Source organism: Corvus kubaryi, unplaced genomic scaffold, assembly GCF_017639235.1.
Source record: "Corvus kubaryi isolate FWS band 111438036 unplaced genomic scaffold, C.kubaryi_AGA036_p1.0 133, whole genome shotgun sequence".
Lineage (NCBI taxonomy): Eukaryota > Metazoa > Chordata > Aves > Passeriformes > Corvidae > Corvus > Corvus kubaryi.
In genome coordinates this window covers 455,763-475,447 of record NW_024580667.1, presented here as the reverse complement: position 1 = coordinate 475,447, position 19,685 = coordinate 455,763, and the positions used below count along the sequence as shown (strand labels likewise).

The following is a 19,685-nucleotide window of genomic DNA, read 5'->3' as shown; positions in this document are numbered from 1 at the left end:
AGCAGGAGCTTTTTTGTTGTGTCTGATGGGTTATCAGACTCTCTAAATGGGTGGTAGGACTGCTTGGACTGCCCTTGTCTTGCCTTGCCCACAAGGAAATAATTTTAAAGTGGGAAAGGGAGAAGCGGAAGGAGCAGAGAAGCTTAGACTTGTTGGACCAGTAACTTTGTTAAGGAAGAATGGTCAACAAAAGGGAGGATGTTTAGGAGGAGATCTTGCAAGTAAGATGAGGAATGGTATTCCTTGGAAATTGGCTCTCCTTTTCTTGCCTCTTAATAAAGAATTTTAGTGTGGCTAAAAACAATCACTCTGATTGATTGAGAAGTTCAGTGAGTATTGTCCATCTGCACAGTGTATGAGCAGGTTTTCATGAGAGGACTGTGAGCTTTGTTACTCTGAAAATGACAGTCAGTTGGACTAATTCAAACATTTGAAGCTACAGTTGTAATCTCATGGGATTTTCTATTCTTTTTTCTTTTTTTTGCTTGACAACATACAACTTGACACGTGAGCCATGCATCATATTGGGTCATTTCAGTTATGAAAAAACATGTAAAACATTATATTCATGCAAATAAGTTGATGAACAACAACTAAAGTCATAACGTATTTTGGTGTATCTCTACTGTTTAGTGTTGCATTTAAATACATGCATGAGTACTCCAATTAGTACTTGGTCAATCAGTTGATACTTAAGCAAGGGGAAAAAGCCCTCATCTGATTCTAACTTGCATAAGCAATAAAAAAAAATCATAGCAGTGACAGAATATCCCCTTGTTGTGTGTGGAGAGATGATGTGATTGTTTTTCTTGATCTATTCCTTTTGCAATGTAAATTCTTCCCTGTCAGTCAGATTTTATGATGTATATTACATGACCTTATTACTTTCATTTCCATTTTAACAACTTTTTACCAAACTTCTTTTTAGTTTGATTATGTGGACATCAGGTTTTTTAGTTTCAGACCCTTAAAAAATCACTGTGTAATTTTAAATTTAGGAAGCTGAAGAAAGTGAGGGCTCTGGTTCGTCTGATGAAGAGGAAGAGTGGAGAAGTGACAAGAAAAGCAACAGTAATAGTTCTAGGTAAAGTGAAAAAACACATCCCGTAATGATTTTTACTTGAATTTTGACAAATTAAAAGTTGTATGAAAGCTCTCTTGTGCTTCAGATGTGATCATATTATAATAATAACAATCATGTAAATAATACTCATACAAGGTATAATTCATATCCTTTACTGACACATTGTATTGCTATTTACTGTTCCGTTTCACCAAAACATTCCTATTTTTTAATGTAACTCCAGTTCCCTCTGCTTGTTTTGCCAGATGGCAAAGAGAGATGAGAGTCTGGAATATTTCTATAGTGTGTTTTGTTCTGGTTTTGGAGGGGTGAGAGATTTCATTTGGGAATTTTTTTTTCCAAAGTTGGTTTTTGGCAATTTTTTGGTTGGGGTGTTGTTTTTTTTTTTTTCCTTCCTTTTAAAAATTTTTTTGAAAAGATCTGAATTTTTGGAAGTTTATAGTTTTATGTAGAACTGTTTTAGATATTCAATATGGCTATTTTAGATATTCTTTCAGAATTCTGTAGTACTAGAAATAAAAAATATTCAGAGAGAGAAAGTGGATGTGTAGCCGAGATTTGTATAAGTGTAAAGAATTTAAGCTGTGTTTGGCTTGTGTGTTCCTTAGGGAGGGCTTCTAATGAGTCCAGAATTCCATTGCACAACTTTCTGGAATAAAATGACTGATTTTGGAATTCACCAGACTTCAGTTGTTTGAAGAAATGTGCTTTGAATTACTGGATTCTCCCAAAAACTCATGTTAAGCTTCAAGTGAAGTAATGCTTACAACAGGTCAAAGTGATTTTGAAGTTACTTTCAAAAACATTTGCTATCTCCTGGTATTTTTCTGAGAGAGTTCAGAATTCTGAAATGGTGACAGCTTGGTTCTGTTTGTGTTTTCCCTGCCCTGTGTGGACAGTGACTCCTCAAGCAGATATTCCGACTGGATCGCGGATGCCGGGATCAACCTGCAGCCCCCCGTGCGGACCTCGCGGAGGAAAGCAGTCAGGTACTGCAGCACCTCCGAGGATGAGGTGTCAGCTGAGAAATCCTCTCCTCCCAAGAGAAGAAGGAGGAAAAGGAGGAAAAAACCCAAACCAAAAAAGCAGGAGGAGGTATAAATTTCATTTTTTTCTGCTCAGTCTTTAAGGAATTTCTCTCTTAGGTTTTAGATCTCTTCATTAGAAAATGTTAAAACAATAGTTACTCCCATTAGCCAAGGATCTTACTGTCACTACACACAGGGTACATGAAGTTAATTTGAGACCATTCCCAATGTGAGGGATCTGCTGATTTGTAGGGAGGAATCTGCATTCCAAGTGAAAGCACTTTCATTTTCCAAATCAAATGGGTTCTCAAGGTTGATGATGTTAAAGGGGAAATGTGTTAAATATCAGTACAGAATATCAAACTTTTCCCAAGGGCATGGAGTGATGGGACAAGGGGTGGGGGATGGCTTTAAACTGAAGGAGGGCAGGGTTAGATTAGGTTAGATGAGGAAGGAATTCTTGACTCTGAGGATGGTGAGGCACTGGGACACATTGTCCTCAGAAGTTGTGGCTGCCCCATCCCTGGAAATGTCCAAGGCCAGGTTGGATGGAACTTAGAGCAATCTGGCCTAGTGGAAGGTGTCCCTGCCCCTGGCAGGGGGTAGAACTGGATGATCTTTAATGTCTCTTCCAACCCAAACCATTCTGTGACTCTGTAACTTGGTTAAACTGTCTGGTTCTCTACCTGTTTTAAATCTTCAGGGGCACAGTCACTGCACTCATGGTAGCCATTTATACTTCGGTTGAATTTTAAATTTTTTTATAAGTTACAATAATTTCTCTTTTTTAAGCTACTCAGTTTTTAAAGTTAATTTCATTAATTACCCTTTTCAAGTTACAACAGCTACTGTGAGTTGTTTTCTACCATAAAGGAGCAAACAAATTCTCAAATTCTTTTTTTAAGCCTGGGGTTATTTTGATACATTTGGTATGTTCTTCTCTCCACCCTTTCACTTTCTTCCAAGTAGAATCAATAGTTTCTTGCAGCTTGATAAATTTTTAAGTGGGTATTGAGACTGTCATCTAAATTATAAAACTTTCTGCTGAGACCTGCATAATAATGACTTGCTCACTCAAATCTTCAGATAGGAAAGTTTAGTATTAGAATTACAAATACAGTTACAACTCAAGCAAAGCCTTGGAGGAATTTTGCTGCTACTGCTTGGAAATGCTCTAGATTAGTCCTTTATAAGTTATGCTGTTGTGTGCCAAATCAAAGTGGAATGATTTGTTTTGAATTCATGTGCATTATGTCTGATTTTGTGAAGGCTGATGCTGCAGCACAACCATTAAACTTGGAGCTGTCCTATGACTGGCACCCTCCAGTTTGGATCACGGACACGGCTCTCCGAAGGTCCCCATTTGTCCCTCAGATGGGTGATGAGGTAGGAACATGGATTAAAATCTTCCCATGCTTGTGATTATTATAATTGCTAAATACAGGAAAACATTCACTGCTTGGGGCTTGCTGGGGTATTTTTTAGGTGATATATTTCCGACAAGGGCACGAAGCTTACATTGAAGCAGTGAGAAGAAATAACATTTATGAACTGAATCCACACAAGGAGCCATGGAGAAAAGTGGTGCTTAGGGTAGGTCTGCACTAAGGGTTCTGTGGGGTCAACACAGAGACTGTGGCTGAGGACTTTTACTACACTGTTTGGAAAACATGGATTTGTGAGGTTACTACTATTTCCCTATGGGGAAAGTGTCTGCAATTACCAGATTGTCTTCAGAGTTTTCTGTGGGAGGACCAAATTAAATAGCTGTGTGAAAATCCTAAGGCTAACACACTGTCTTCTGTTGAAATCTCAAGTCTAATTCCAGTATTTTGCATGTGGGTACAATTGGTTAATTCATGTTAAACTCATAGTTCTGTGCATGGTCCCTGAGATAAAACCTGCTGAAGCTGTTTGTTCTTACCCTGTAGGATCAGGAATTGGTAAAAATTGTTGGAATTAGATATGAAGTTGGTCCTCCCACGTTGTGTTGCCTCAAGCTTGCCTTTATAGATCACGCCACTGGAAAACACACAGACAAATCATTTTCCATCAGGTATATGCAGTTTTTTTAGTTTCTTGAAAAGTATTTAAGAATATACTTCTCTTTAATGTTCCTAAAGCCCTGAGGCACATGTGAATGATGATTTTTTTTTTATCCAGGTACCACGACATGCCCGATGTTATCGACTTCCTTATCTTACGCCAGTTCTATGACGAAGCGCGGCAGAGGAACTGGCAGGCCTGTAAGTGTTTGCTGAGTGTTGAACTGAACAGTTTTGAAATCACAAGTGTGTCCTTGTTTGTCCTAATTGCTACATGTGCTGTTTGTAGGGTCAGAGAGTTCTCTGGTAGGCAAGAGGTAGAAATTTGAACCGTGGAGGGACTGCAGTAGATGTAAATACAGTCACCAAAATACGTGTCAAGACTCTTCTGTTCCCTTTTTTAATTTTAAAACTAAATAACAGACTTACATGTCAGTAGGTCTAGAACTTTAATTATGGAGAGAAATCGAGCAGTACATTTATCAGAAGTTTTTCTGATTTCCTGTGGCAGCCCCACGGTTAAATACTTCTCTCAGCAGAATGTCTGTGTTTGCTGCAGCTGACAGGTTCCGCTCCATTATTGATGATGCCTGGTGGTTTGGGACAGTGCTGGGTCAGGAACCTTATCAGCCTCAGTATCCAGACAGTCACTTCCAGTGTTACAGTGTCAAGTAAGTACAAAAAGATTTTATTTCCAATGTTATTAGTGTGTCTCTGCTCTCACACAACTGCCTCATTGCTATGAGAATGTATAAATTGTGCACTTAAATTATTTTACTGGTTGTGGTGTCACTTACTGCTTTTAATTTGCTCTTGTAGCACAGTATGAATGTAATAACTTGTGGCAACTTGTTAATGAGTGGTAATATGGTAAAAGAAGTTGACCTCTTCACATTTCCTGTACTGACTAATGCTGGGTCTTTCACACAAAGCAAGCAATGTAGATTTCTGTGAACATTAATTATTGGTCTGCACTGATATTTGGTTTGGGAATGTTGAATCTCCTCTGTGGTTGCTGACATCAAGGTCCTTATGCCTCAAGTCCTCACACTTTGGTCTTGCACATTGTGCACCCTTTTTGATACCAACAAAGAGGCCTTCACATAAAGGAGAGGAATGGTAAGCAAAGATATCTCTGAACTTCAGTGTTCAGACTCAGGGTATTGACCTTGTCCTGCCCTGTCCAAGCTGTCTGGAATAGAACCACAGAATAGTTTGGGTTGGAAGGGACATTGAAGGTCACCCAGTGCCACCCTCTGCAGTAGGCAGGGATACATTCCACTATCCCACTGTGCTCCAAGCCCTGTCTAACCTGGCCTTGGACACTTCCAGGGATCCAGGGACAGCCACAGCTTCTCTGGGCAACTTGTGCCAGAGCCTTACCGCCCTCAGAGTCAAGAATTCCTTCCTAGTATCTAATCTAACCCTTCCCTCCTGCAGCTTAAGGCCTTTCCCCCTTGTCCTTCCCTCCATGCCCTTGTGAAGGTCCCTCTCCAGCCTTCTTGTCACCTCCTTTAGGCACTGAAAGGACACTTTCGGAATTTTGCTTGGTTTGGATTCCCCCAGTGAGGGAGGACTGTAAGGAGAATAAACAGTGAATATTTAATATTCCTCTTCCCATCATGCCCAGAGATAGTTCCCATGTCTTTTATGGTACATTTAATAGTCACAGTTTTATTGTTGGAGGACTTTGTAATTTCTTTTTCACTCAAAGGCTTTTGAACCTGTTGCTCACCACAAAGAAGGGAAATTTTATAGCTACTAGACAATCCAGTGAGACTGCCAAGATTGTGTTATGTTTTAGTTCCTTGTCTCATCTACTTGTCTTTTCTCTCAATGATTTTCCTTGGTGGGAAGGTGGAAGTTAACTCCCAGATTGAAATTCTTGCCTGTTACCTTCCCTTCCATATTCCATCCATTCCATGTGTTTTGTTGTGTACAGTTGTTCCTTAGGAGCAAGTTCAGATGGGCTTTGGTTTTTTCTTGGCCAGTTCCAAATCAAGTTTTCAGTTAGGAATAAAAGCCTGGTGCCAATTTCCTGGGCTCCTTTCTTCTGTAAGACCTAAAGGATATTTCAATATTTAAGTGCACCAGCCTTTAACAGAAAAGTCTAGAGCTGCTTTGAAGTGAGCAGGGAGGGAATGCTGTGTTCCTTAAGATCCCTCTCCAAAGGGACTTTATTCTACCTGGCCTCAAAACAGCTCTTGTAGAGCAGAGTCTTCAGATATGTGTATAAAAACATCCAGAGTGTTTGGCAGCTGTATTTAGGTTTTGTGACTTGGCTGGGTCTGTTGCTCTTCTTGTCACATTTACCTCAATTTATCACTGTTACTGTTGTATAGAAAATAAATGAGTTGAAGATAATTTTCTTTTTTTTTGTTGTTTTATTGGCCAGAAAATAACAGGTGTTTGTGTAGAAGCAGCTTGATGTATTATGAAATTGTATTAGCTGGATGAATGGTCCTTAAGCAGAACCAAGTTGGCCTTAAGCTGTACTAAACTCTTGATAAAGTCTTACATGCAAAATTATGAATTAGTATATCTATTTGTGAATATCAACAACTTGGGAAGTATTGTAGAATAACTGGGGAGGAGAGCTGAACAGATGAACCTCTAGGACTCTCTTTGTTCATAAAGATGAAATAGGCTTGAATGATCAAAGTTTTCCTAAGTCATTTAGAAATCCAAAACAATGGAGAGCTGCTCTTGCCAGAGCAGAGGTTTAGTTTTAAAATACTCTGAGCATGATCATTTCAGTTACCAGTTGGTTTGAAATAAACACACAGGAAGCATTAGCCCAAGTATCTGAGTTTATTAAGGCATCAGAAGTAGACCCAGGAATTTGGGGAACTCTGACAGGAAACTGCTGGCAAAGCTCTGGAGGGAAATGGGTGAACTGCAGGCTGATCTATTTGTTTCTGGTATGTGCCTCTAATAAAGAACAATAATAAAATAATGATCAGCTGTTCCAGTCAGACATATCTTACCTTGGAAATAGAGAAATTCATTTGTGTTTTATGTGTTTTTAAAAACATGTAAAAATCTGCCCAAATCTGGTGGGTTTTGGAGGTATCTCAAAATGATGTTTACACCTAGTAATTAAGTATCAGAGGGAATATAGAGATATATCAATAGCAAACTTGTGTTTGCTTTTGCTTTGTCCTGGACCTTAATTAACTGCAGTTTCTTCATTTTATATTTATCCTTTTCTTTGTCTTAATGTCCTCTGCTTTATAAATTGAAATGCTAACGTATGAAATGCCTCACTTATGTTTTCCCTTAAGCCATGGACTTGCAGAACTCCTGTTGTGATTAGCAAAAAAAATCTCCTATATTCTTCTCTAATCTTCCCCTTGATGTTATCTCACTTTTCCAAGTGTGCGTCTTATTTTTCTTCTTCATCTTGATACAGGCTTTGTAAAATTGATCTATGTATTGGGTAAGTTGCATACAGCCAAAATCAGGAGCACAATTTTAATCTGAAATTGATTATGAAGAATGTTTCCATTTTGCTGATGGCAAAGCAGTGCTTTTGTTCATGTACATGTTTATACAGTGTATTTTGTCAATACCTACAAATAGCTGCAATTTAAATGTGCTTGGAGGGAGCACTTGTGAGTCAAGGAACTTTAAATTATTCTTTCATTTTTTTACTTGGTGAATCAGATGGGACAATGGTGAAATTGAAAAGCTGAGCCCGTGGGACATGGAACCAGTCCCTGATAATGGTAGGTAGAAACCCTTTAATAAAACAGCTGAATGTGCTTTTCCCTCTTTCCAGTTCCTTTGTTTCATGCAGGTAGTGGACCTCAGGTGATTCCTGTCTTAAAGACAGTATTGAATCAGATTTAGTAAAATAGTTTGAATATACCTGTATTTTTTCCTTTTGCATCTTCCAGAGCAATTTGGGGGGGGCGGGCGCAAAAACAAACTTTCAATGTGTAACTCTGATTTACGGAATAAAATCTGCTCCTTCCAAATGTCAAATTACCTGTAAATGAAACAGCTGGATTCCTGGTTTGTCTTACCAATTCACTTTTCCAGTGCTTGTCAGTACTAGCTGGGAGGGGGGAAGGAAATTTTGGGAGATACTGAGAGAGCAGTTACTGAATAAGCTGTCAAAAAGATAATAGATTTAATTCAAAAGTGCAGAAAAGCAGAATTTAGAAAAATTTGCTGTTTGTATCCATTTTGTGTAATATTTTGTTCCCACAGCCTTAGCATTAAACTGTACTTCAAGGCAAGGATTACTTTTGTCAGTTACCAGCATAGAATTATGTAATAAGTGTGAGTGCTCAACAATTCATCTTGTTTTCACTTCTTCCCCAATTTGCCCTCTTCAGTTGATCAGCCTGAAGAATTAGGAGCGAGTGTCTCTGTGACTTTGGAAGAGGTGGAGAAGCTCCTGTACAAACCCCAGGAAGGGGAGTGGGGGATGAAATCCCGTGATGAGGCCTGTGAACGGATTATCCGTGGGATTGATCAGCTCATGACTCTTGGTGAGTGTGATTTGAGCATCAGGCAGTTTCCTCCTGGTGTTACATTTATAAACAGATCCTGGAATATCGCTGGCATTCTTTAAAAAATTCCCTGTGATAAAGTACCTAAGCAGTTATATGTTATTCTGTGCAGTTCTTTGTGGTGAGATCTTTATAATTTTATTTATGATTGGTTTTATAACACTCAGCTCATTTGTCATGTGCCTGCAAGCTTTGAAATAGAATCACAGAAGGGGTTGGGTTGGAGGGACCTTAAAGCCAATCCAGTGCCACCCCTGCCATGGCAGGGACACCTCCCACTGTCCCAGGCTGCTCCAAGCCCCAATGTCCAGCCTGGCCTTGGGCACTGCCAGGGATCCAGGGGCAGCCCCAGCTGCTCTGGGCACCCTGTGCCAGGGCCTGCCCACCCTGCCAGGGAACAATTCCTGCCCAATCTCCCATCCAGCCCTGCTCACTGTCTGTTTGAAGCCATTCCCTGGCTCCTGTCCCTCCAGCCCTTGGGAATTCTCTTTCCATGTTTCCTGTCAGCTCCTTCAGGCACTGGAAGACCAAAAATAAGGTCAAACAGTAAAATTTTGTTCTTCTTGCTGTTTTTGCCAGACATGTCAGCAGCTTTTGCTGGCCCAGTGGACCTGTGCACGTACCCCAAGTACTGCACGGTGATCGCGTATCCCACGGACCTCAACACCATCCGCACCAGGCTGGCCAACAGATTCTACAGGTCAGTGCTGCCTCAGGAGCAAGGCAGAAACTCATTTTGGCACTCTTTTCAGAATTACAGTAAGCCCTGACATTCTTTCTTTGAGAAATCTGCTGTTTGAAATCACCAAATATTAAAAAAAAAAGTCTGAAGTTACTTCAGTGCTGATGACAATTCAGATTTTGAAGGGCTGTCCTTCAGTTACTTTGAACTTGAAGAAGGTTAAGCTCTTGCTATTTTCAGAAATGAGCTTAAACAGGAGAGGTGAAATGTTAAGTATTAGGAGTAGCATTTATTAAATGATAAAAACTTATAGAAGAGAAAGAGGGAGGAGTGTAGTGATGACAGAGTTCTGGTTTGCTGGGTGTGCTGGTCATCCATAGCTTGAAAATATATTTAAGTATATTCTTCATCTGGACTTGCATTCACTGTGTCTGAAATACAGTGAAGAGTCATTAACAGTGATTTTTCTCCTGTATAAGATGGAAAAAATGTCTTGGGAAACAATTGGAAATTCTGTAGGTGAAGAACTGCAGACTTGGGGCATCCCTACTTCACAGGTATAAGGAATTGGAAAAATGAATTGTAAAAAAAAGACCCCAAAATTACATGTTTGTGCCTGCTCATTTCTATCAAGTTATCATTTCAGTTTGTAGCTGTTCCTCAAATCTTGTCATTTTACAGAGGGCACTGCTTTGAGTAGTTAGTTGGCCTCAAAGCAGGGTCTGAGGGAAGACAGAAAGGGGCATCGTAGCTGGTATGTCTTTAAAAATGTAATTACACAAAGCTTCTTGTCACTCCTTTTTAATTGCTTGTGCTTTGTATTTATTAATTAAAGTTCCTCAGATATGACTCGTGTTCCATTTCTCAGGGCTTTGCAACAAGCAGCTTCTGATATTTCCAGAAGAAATGTGATAATTTAGAGTAGTGATTAAATAATACTTCCCCCCCTTTTGAATAAGTCAAATATAAGCTTTTTAAAAATGCTTGTGTTCTTAAAGATTCCAGGAAATCTATGCTCCCTGGGATAATTTCAGTGGTATTTTATGATTTAGTGGTAACAGGTGCTAGTGCTTGCTTGGCCAGCTGTATTAACTGAGTTTATATCACAAGCTGTCTGAGGATGAATTATCAAAAATGAGTTTGGAAATTAGTGATGAAAGATGTGCATTGTTGGGTTTGCTTCCTTGGAGTTTCCATGTGAAGGAAAAGTTTGAGACTGCTCTAAAGGGACATAAAACAAAAGACATCTAAATCTAATATGGACAGAAAATTACAAAGATAAAATTTTTGCTAGTTTTCAGCTTTTCTTTAGTATTAAAGATGCAATGTTTTCTAATTTGAAGGAGAATCTCAGCATTGGTTTGGGAAGTCAGATACATTGAAAGCAATGCCAGAACCTTCAATGAGCCTGGGAGTGCTATTGCCAGAGCTGCAAAAAAAATCACCACCCAGCTCTTAAAGTTTATCAAGTAAGTGGCATTTTAATCTAAATAGTGCTTGAATCCTTGTGCTTTTGCACAGTGGGAGAGTAAAAACAGCTCAATATCCCTTTGTGGCGAGCCCTGCTTTGACTGTTTTCAGTGCACTGTAAGGACAGGTGTAGAATTCTATCTGAGTGTTACCTTGAAAACTGAAATGTTCAGCTTAGAGGCATTTTGACTTTTTCCCTGGTATTTTTTTGTCCCAAAATACCACTTGATATTGAGCATGTTGAGTAGCTCAGCCTGTAAAAAGTAACTTCTGTCCTGTCCTGTGTAGAAGTTCCTGTTGTAGCTTGTCTGACTGAATTGAAAGGTTAAAATAAACTGAGAGGTTTATTTTGAAAGTGAGTGTGAGCAGCCTTCCTGCACCTGGGTAGCCCCTTTCAAATCCCTAATCCTGATTTTTATATTCCGTTTCATACTTAGTTACTGTCTTCCCTTTTATATGTAGCACTTGGTTGTGGCCGAGTTTAATTTAGGAAACAACAGCTCTGCTTTTGCTATTCCAGTAACAGAGATTTAATTGCATTGCAGTGACCAGGACTGTACAAACATTTTTGAATTATGTAGCACAACAGATGATGAACAAGATTGTCATGATGCTGATCTGGTAAGTTGGGGGTTTTTGTAAAAAATTCCAGTAATTTATGGTGGTAAGAAGATACCACCAAACTTCAAATATTGTTGGTAAAATTGCTGAGTTATTTACATAGCTAGTACAAACATGGACTATATTAAGAAGCTTTTATGAACGTTTTATGTCATTTATTATCAGTGAATTGCATTACTGATAATATTTAGTCACTGAAGTTGAAAGCTGTTGGGTAATTGCAATTCTGATTGTGGTTTTTCCTTTTCTCAAACCACTGAACATTCCAGACTCCCAACTCTTGTCCTTCTCTAGGATATTGCTTGCCAAGTCTCCCAGATGCTGTGTTACATTTTTTCTATGCTCATCTTCTGTCTTATTGAAAGAATTGAGCAGAAAATGTAATTTTACCAGTGTTAAATCTAAGGATACTTTTAGCCCCCATCACCTGTTTTTTTTAAGATCATTGGTTTTTATTTTGTGCAGGATGATGAAAAATGTGTTCCAAGAACATCATACAGAAGAAGAAAAGTGAGTTGGCCAGTCTTTACTTTATAACCCAAATTAGGTGGAATTTTTTCTTGCTGTATTTCAGGAATGCTTTTCCTAACTTTTTTTTTCCCCCAAGGGACGGGGCTTTAAAAGAGGAAAAAGCCTGAAAAGTGGCTATGATGAAAACTGTTGGAAGAAGCAGTGCATGGAACTGGTGAATTTAATTTTCCAGTGTGAGGATTCTGAACCTTTCAGGCAGCCAGTTGATTTGGATCAATATCCGGTAAGTTCTTCTTAGTAACGTTGATAGATTCTTTTTTTCTTGCTGTCTTACTGTGCCTTGTAGGGAAATAATTTTACATAAATCTGTATTTTCTTAATTAAAGTTTCTTTAAATATGTTTACTGAGCCTGAGCTATGAGTTTGATTTATTTCCCTCTCTTTCAGTTGTTCATGGTATTCTTCCTACCCCTTCAGTCTCTTTTTTTCTCTAAAACCCCAACAAACTTAATTTAAAGGAAAAAAAACTTCTTTACAGCGCATAACTTTTCCTGGTGACTTCACATTTTGAGTTTGAGTCTCACTTCAGGCTTTAAAAACATCTTGAGGTTCTCTAAAAAAAAAAAAAAACCATGAACAGGAGAGAAAAAAAGATCAAGGTGTTTTGATGGGGTTTGATTTGGGTTTTTTTTTGTGGTTGTTGTGTTTTGGGGTTTTTTTGGCTGTTTTTTATACCAGGTCTGTTGTTTCTCTTGATAAAATTCATGGGATAATGAAAAGGAGATTTTAAATCAACCAGTGTCAGCAAAAGTGTTGCTTTCTGCCGTGGTGCTTCTCTTTCCACTGCCGGTGAAGATAATTTGTGTAATTTTAGCTACTCCTAAATGACAGAAATAAAATTCAGAAGTGTTTTTTTGCTTTATACTTTTCACAGAAGTCTTTTTTTCATATGTTTTTTATAGGATTACAGGCATATTATAGACACTCCAATGGATTTTGGTACAGTGAAGGAAACTCTGGAAGCTGGAAACTATGACACTCCAATGGAACTGTGCAAAGATATAAGATTGATATTTAGCAATGCAAAATCTTACACTCCAAACAAAAAGTCAAAGGTAGCTGTTAATAGTTGGGGGTTTATGAATGTCTTAATGAAATTAAATTTTACTTTGCAATTTGTTTATCAGTACTTTTGGTAAAGCTGCTGGTTCAGTAGATAGTGAGGAGAAATATGACAAAAATATTTAGTATGATCATTTCCTGTTTATTTAGTGTGCCATAGGACTGCCTGTCTTTTCCTATTGCTTTTCTGTACAGTTTTTAATATTACAACTGTTAGTCTTGGCTCAAAGGCTCTGTTTTTAATATAAACCACTTCATTACCTAGATTTATAGTATGACCTTGAGATTGTCAGCCCTGTTTGAAGAGAAAATCAGAAGAATTGTTTCAGATTTCAAAAATGGTCAGAAACAGAATGAAAAGCTACGGAGAAACCAGAGGTACACGAGAAGATTTAATAATCAAAGCTCAGTGCAGCAGCCCACCAAAATGCTCAGGTAACTAAATTAGGAATGTATAAAGATCTATCTCAGCTGACTGATACTCATATTGACTCTCACAGTAAGTCTGTGAAGAGGGGAACAATTGGTTTTTTAAATGGTTTGTAACCCCAGTGAGACTTTATAATTCTCATGCTGTAGGAACAATATGTTAAAAAAAAAATAGGGGCTTTTTTGTAGTATAAAACTGAGAAATAGGAAGAGACAGAAGAGTAGAAAAGGTTGGGGTTTTTTTAATAGTTGAGTCAGAAAATAAATGTTTAACTGAAATAATGAGGAATGAAACAAAGATTTTCTTGCTGGATATATCACAAAGATGAAAATCTGCATAAAATACATATTTTGTCACATACAGAATAAAGTCAGTCTGTGGAATTTCTAGAAATTGTCACTTGCTGGAGCTTTCAGTTGGGATCTAGATTTGCCTTTTCTCTTTGGAAGGCAAACAAACTTTTGACACAATTGTTGTTTGGCACGATTATCTCTTGTTCTTAATTTGCATGTGGGACAAAGTGAGACAAAATACAAAAGCTAAATGTGGTAAATTACTGAAACTGAGCTTCTTCCCTTCTGCTGCTGTCCAGTCTTCTTTCTCTGGCAGGGAAAGAATAGGAATAAGAGTTTTAAGAAAAAATATCTAATTTCAGGGGATTACCACACACCAGGATAGGCAGAAATTGTCTTTTTGAACCTCACTTGTGCTCCTGTCTGGAGAATTGTGTGTGACTGCTTACAAGGCAGTGGGCACAGCAGAAGGGAGGTTTGGGATAACAGAAATAGCATTATACACTTTGTACACCTGGATGAATGTCTGAAAACCTGCAATGTAAGGAAAAAACTGACAAAACAGTTCTGTAGGTGAAAATAATTGACACAGCAGGATGGCAGGTAGCACTCAGGTGTGTGTAGTAAGGAAGAATCAAATTAGTGAGGTTTTCTTTATTTTAACCAGTGAACTGTCTGTAAGGTTCCACCTTCTGTGTGTGTTGGGAGCTCAAGTTTATTGTGGAATAATGTTAGTCTGGAGAGCACTTCGTTTGAAGCTTATGTGCAATTATCCAGAGGCTGGGAACCCAACAGGAATTGAGGCTGCTGCTGCAGCTTCCTGGTGAAAATAAGACAACAAGATTGTCTAGAGGACATCCACCATTAAATTCCCTGTTTCTCAGAGCAGAGAAAGATTGTCTCCTCTTGTGTAGCTTCAGTAGGAGTGCAGACTGTTACTTTAATGAAAGCATTTCATGTTTATCCTTGTCAGAGTTAAAATTGTCCTACACCACATTAGCTCATAAATTACCCTCCCAGAAATATAAAATCCTATTAAATGTTGTTAAAATACATAATTGCCTTATCTCACCTAGTTTTACAACCTGTGTTGCTCTTACTACTTTTGCTCTCACTAGAAATTTGAAACAGAAACCACTGAAGTCTCAGGCCAAACTTGAATCTGAGCAAGAAGATCCTTTTCCTCAGCCTACCTCAAGCAGAGCCGCCTGTGTCTCAAGCCATAAACCCAACACTGGCTCCTACAACCAGAGTTCCTCGGGAGAATCCTCGGATTCTGCCTGCCTGGCATCCTTTGAGAGGAATGGAAAAGCCAGATCAACAACACTAACTACTAATTGTTCTGCTTTATCATCAGGTCAGAGTTTGTAGTTGCTGCAGTTTGCATTCTGAGTTGTTAAATGAGCTTTGCGTTCCTAACGTGGAATTTTTTACACAAGGTTTGGGGTTTTTGTGTGATGATGCAGAGTTTTGTATATTTTACTGGATTTTGGACACTTTTGTTATTTACAGTGGTTGTTATAAAATTTCTTTGAAATCTTGTAGGACACAGTCAATTGACTTCTGTTAATCAAAAAATCTGTCAACAGGAAAGCGTAGAATATTTAATAATTGATACTGTATAAAATACAGGTTATATGCCCATATGTGTGTGTATATATATATGTTATATAAAACTTGGCACCCACAATTAGCAAGTGACAGAAGTTTCTGAGACTTAAAAACTTTCCTGTTTTTTCCCTTAAATCTCACCTTGATAAAAATTCAGCTTATTCCAAAGGATAAAAATGCAAGTCCTGGTAAAATCTGTTTGAAAATATTCTCTATTTGGGGTTTTTTTTAAACATGCTTTTTACTTAAATCTGGTGTTTGAAAAGAGCTGGTTTACTTTATTTGAAACTTAAATACAGGTTAAAGAGGCTTCCTGTCATTGAACACTGCATGAATATGGATTTTGTTGAGACATCACTTTGATCCCTGTAAGATATTCAGGCATGAGAATATATTTTAAGATAATGTGAGGAAACTGAAGATTTCCAGGATCAGCAAAATGTAACTCTTAACTGGAATCTGTTTAGAATTCTAATTACCAATTACTGCTTCTTTTTTTTTTTTTTAGCAGAGAGTGAAATAGAAGGTTCTGGGGTTTCTTCATCTACTTCCTCATCATCTTCATCCTCCTCAAGCAGCTCAGAAGACAGCAAAGGCTGTTCTGGGGCTGCTGTGTCCCCTCCACTGCACAACGGGGTGTGCAGGAGGAACAGCAATCGCAGGCTGACTCGGAATCGAGCTGCTCAGAGGAAACAGACAGGTATGGTGGGAGGAGTTTCTTGTGAACAGCAAGACACATCCATATTTATATGTATTTTTTTTATATATTTATAAAAATAAGTGTAGTTAGTTTTTTTTTTAATTGTTGCATATGTAAGATACACATTTTTTTATTGGTGCTAATTTTGAAGCTCTCAAATACTACACTCAACTTTAAAAGGATTTTTTTTTTTTCATGACTTAAGGGAGAAGGGTGGAAACCAAGAGCCTGGTGAGAGGGAATGTCTTGCAATATTTTATGTTTTAAGAAAAAAAGCAGCAATTCATAAAGAAGTTCTTCTAATTGTCACAAAACCAGCATGCATCTGAAACTTGTGACAGCAAAAGCACGACTGTCACGAGGAATATATTTCATGCATCATGTCTGTGGGCTGAACCTCTCCCAGTTTTGACAAGACTTCAAAGCTGCTATTATATATTTAAGATATTAATCTCTGCTTTCCTTTACAGGAGCACTTCTTCAGGAGAATGGGAATACGAGGAAAACGGTCAGGAAGAAGTTATATGGAAGTGACTCTGAAAACACTTCGGTGGTGACATCCGAGTCCCTCGGCAACAGCACGGGCAGGCACAGGAAAACGCCCCGCAGGAGCGCTGCTGTGGCTGCCAATAAACTGAGGCTGATGAGTGACGTGGAGGAAGAGGTGTCGAGCTCGGAAAGTATCGGAATATGCAGGAACAGGAAGCTGCCCCACCGGAACGCCTCGGCCGCCGCCAGGAGAATGCTGCTGGAGGGATCCGAGGATGAGGCAGGCCTAAAGTCTGAGAGTGACAAAGAAATAGAAGAGCAGCTCACCAAGAGGAAAAGTCTGTCTCAGCCTGGCTCCTCTGCTCCACGAAGGAAATTCGTCAGTGAGTCTGAGAATGGAACCTCGGATTCTGAGCCAGACACGCAGACGAAGCAGAGGAGCTGGCAGAGCAATGGTCACAGACAGCTCCGGGGCCCCATCTGCTCTCTGTCTCCCAAAGTGAAAAGTCCCACCTTAGACTTTTCAGAGGAGGACTCCAAAAGCCATAATTCTGAGGATGGGAGCAGTCAAAAAGTTTCTGATCAGTCAACATCTGCACATGCTAAGGCTGCAGTCAGCAACTCTGAGGATGAGGCGGACTCTGAGTTGGACAGGTGGAATGGCAGGAAAGTCTCTGGGCTGCAGCTTGCTCCTCCTTTAAAAAAAGCAAAAGTCTTGAGTGATTTAGAGGACACAGCAGAATCTGAAGCAGAAGCCAGAGGGGAGGGGGAGAGTTTTGTGTGGGAGAGCTTGGTGCCCACTAGGATTATAAGGAGTTCCAAACCTGGAGCTGCCTCCAGTTTCCATCGCTCTTCTGATTCGGACTCAGAGAGTGACTCCAATAACAGCAATTACTGTGAAACTTCTGCAAAAGCAAAGATGAGGAAGAGGAAAGGAAAAACAAAAATCGTTAGAAAAGGTAATGTTTTTAAAGTTAATTCCTCTGTTTCTTAATACTGAGTAGATGACAGAGAAAATCTCCAAGAGAGCAGAGTGTTCTCTCCCTTTGTCCTGCTCCTTGTTTTGAGGATTTTGGTAACCAAAACCCTCTAGTTTGAAGTTCTGTTAACTTACCTTAATTTTCTGTTGAGATTTTCTGTGCTAGATTTACAGCTGATTTACAACAGCTATTTTCAGTTTAAAGTAACTTTATTGATAAGTTTTTCAAAATGAGATTGATGGAAAGGTGTTTTTATTACATTCTCACGTCCATGGTGTGCACCAGAACCTGAAACGTGATTTGACTTCCAGATTTTATTCTGTCAATGATGTGTAGAGTCCTTAAGACAGAGGGGCACTTGGCAGAAGTAAAATTCATCATTCCACTTGTTTCAGAAAGTTAAATTCTTTGATTTTTGGGTTTTATTCCATAATTTTATCTGTCACTCAGATCTTTGTGTGCTGGCTGATCGTGATTTAGACAGTTGTTTTGGTTTGGGTCTTTTTTAAGCCTGTGAGAATGCTGCTGATGTTTATTAAACTGGGTAATGTACATTGTGCCTCCGTATAATCAGGGAATTAGTCCTGATTTGGAATTTGAAAGACTATTCAGAGGTTGGGGTTTGGTTTTATCCTTCCAAACCTGTCACTGGGCTTTGAAGAATCTTAAGAAAATTGTTGTCTCTTAAGGTGACTTTGTGTTGACAGTTTTCCCCAAGGAATATATACTTGTTTTTTACCAAGATCTTAGTTTTTAATACATATGTAGGGACATATTTCTAGAGTTTCTATTTTCAAATATAAGTATGTGTTTTATATATATAACTGTATATATGTATATGCACACTGCCCAATTAGCCAGCTAAATCATTTTCGTGGAGGTTTTGCTTTGGTTATTTTTTAAATATATTTGATATAAATAACGTATAATCTATTTTGATATAAAATGAAGTCTTTATATAGTTCTTTAGTGTATATTATATAATCTATATTATAGATATGTAGTGTTTAGCATGGGATTTGATATATTTGAAAAGATTGAAAGCAAAGTTTTCAGATAAATTGTGTCAATACTTTGTGGGCTGTAGTGCCCCCTGCAGCTGAGCTGATTGGAGCTAAGGCTGGATTTTCCTACCCAGTATTCCAGGTTTGGAGTATGGCCTGAACCCCAGGACACCTTGCTGAACCAGACTTTTGCATCTTTGTGTCTTTGTGGGTAGTTGGTTTAATGCTCCCTCTCTCTGCCTGTGCCACCTGGCTGTCCCTTTGCAGCTTTTAATTCTGGATGTTCAGTGGGGAATTCCCATACATTTCATTATGGATTTGTTCCAAAGTTAAGATCTCGTATGCCAAATATAATTTTAATATTCTGGCAGTGTTGCAGAAAGGCTGGACTGTTTCATTCTTTAGCCTTGTGTTCCAGCTACTTAAAATAGTATTGGAGGACAGTGCATAAGATTTAACTCTTCTTCTTCTTAGTCTGTGGATTAATTCACCTTTTATACAGTATTTTGCAGTGTTCAGCAGAAATGTGTTGTGCTTTGGCCATAAAATCACACAGTACAACTACTACAAGTAGTAATATTTATCTGTCATTTCTGGAAACTCTTAACAAATAAAGGAAATTAATTTTGAAAGCATAAAAATAGGAATATACTGGAGTAGTACATAAAATTATTTATATTGCAATAAGGACCAAATCTGGTATATGAAGAGATTGTTAATACTGGTACTCAGCTGGACATTGGAATTTGTCTCATGATTTTTCCCTGTTAGTATTTTTTTTTTAATTTACTTCAAGAACTTCTGCTTTTGATTTTTTAAATTCATATGTATGAATAATTGTTTTATTTAGAAGGGAAACACTGATCTTCATAGCACCATTCACATGATTTACAGACTGAATATCTGTTTTAAAACCCAACATAAGAAGCAAGTTATGTATTAAATAAGAAACTACTAACAGAAGTGCTAAAGTCACTAAGGAGCTAAAAGGTTTCAGTGTTCTCCACCTGAAGCCATCTAAAATTGTGAAACTTGCATCTACATGAAATATTACAGTTTCCTTTTTAGATTAAAAAGGTCTAAAAGTCTAACTAGTGTTGTAAATTTTATTCTAGTAAGAAAAATACAACTGTTA

The 19,685-nt window shown here is 38.3% G+C and overlaps 1 protein-coding gene across 2 annotated transcripts in view; it reads left to right on the top strand.

The window, feature by feature from the left end:
* Positions 1-19,685, top strand: part of BRWD1 (bromodomain and WD repeat domain containing 1) — a 40,991-nt gene that overhangs the window by 18,900 nt on the left and 2,406 nt on the right. The window contains exons 22-40 of one of the 2 annotated variants that reach the window (XM_042033220.1): positions 999-1,084; positions 1,984-2,179; positions 3,382-3,498; positions 3,598-3,705; positions 4,044-4,168; positions 4,276-4,358; positions 4,717-4,828; positions 7,824-7,885; positions 8,501-8,656; positions 9,257-9,377; positions 10,703-10,828; positions 11,375-11,450; positions 11,916-11,960; positions 12,058-12,204; positions 12,884-13,036; positions 13,309-13,478; positions 14,885-15,123; positions 15,889-16,077; positions 16,548-17,525. In XM_042033220.1, the coding sequence (XP_041889154.1) occupies positions 999-1,084; positions 1,984-2,179; positions 3,382-3,498; positions 3,598-3,705; positions 4,044-4,168; positions 4,276-4,358; positions 4,717-4,828; positions 7,824-7,885; positions 8,501-8,656; positions 9,257-9,377; positions 10,703-10,828; positions 11,375-11,450; positions 11,916-11,960; positions 12,058-12,204; positions 12,884-13,036; positions 13,309-13,478; positions 14,885-15,123; positions 15,889-16,077; positions 16,548-17,525 (3,289 nt within the window). Of the gene's footprint in view, positions 1-998; positions 1,085-1,983; positions 2,180-3,381; positions 3,499-3,597; positions 3,706-4,043; positions 4,169-4,275; positions 4,359-4,716; positions 4,829-7,823; positions 7,886-8,500; positions 8,657-9,256; positions 9,378-10,702; positions 10,829-11,374; positions 11,451-11,915; positions 11,961-12,057; positions 12,205-12,883; positions 13,037-13,308; positions 13,479-14,884; positions 15,124-15,885; positions 16,078-16,547; positions 17,526-19,685 lie in introns of both variants that reach the window. The other variant, XM_042033211.1, reaches the window with a different exon arrangement.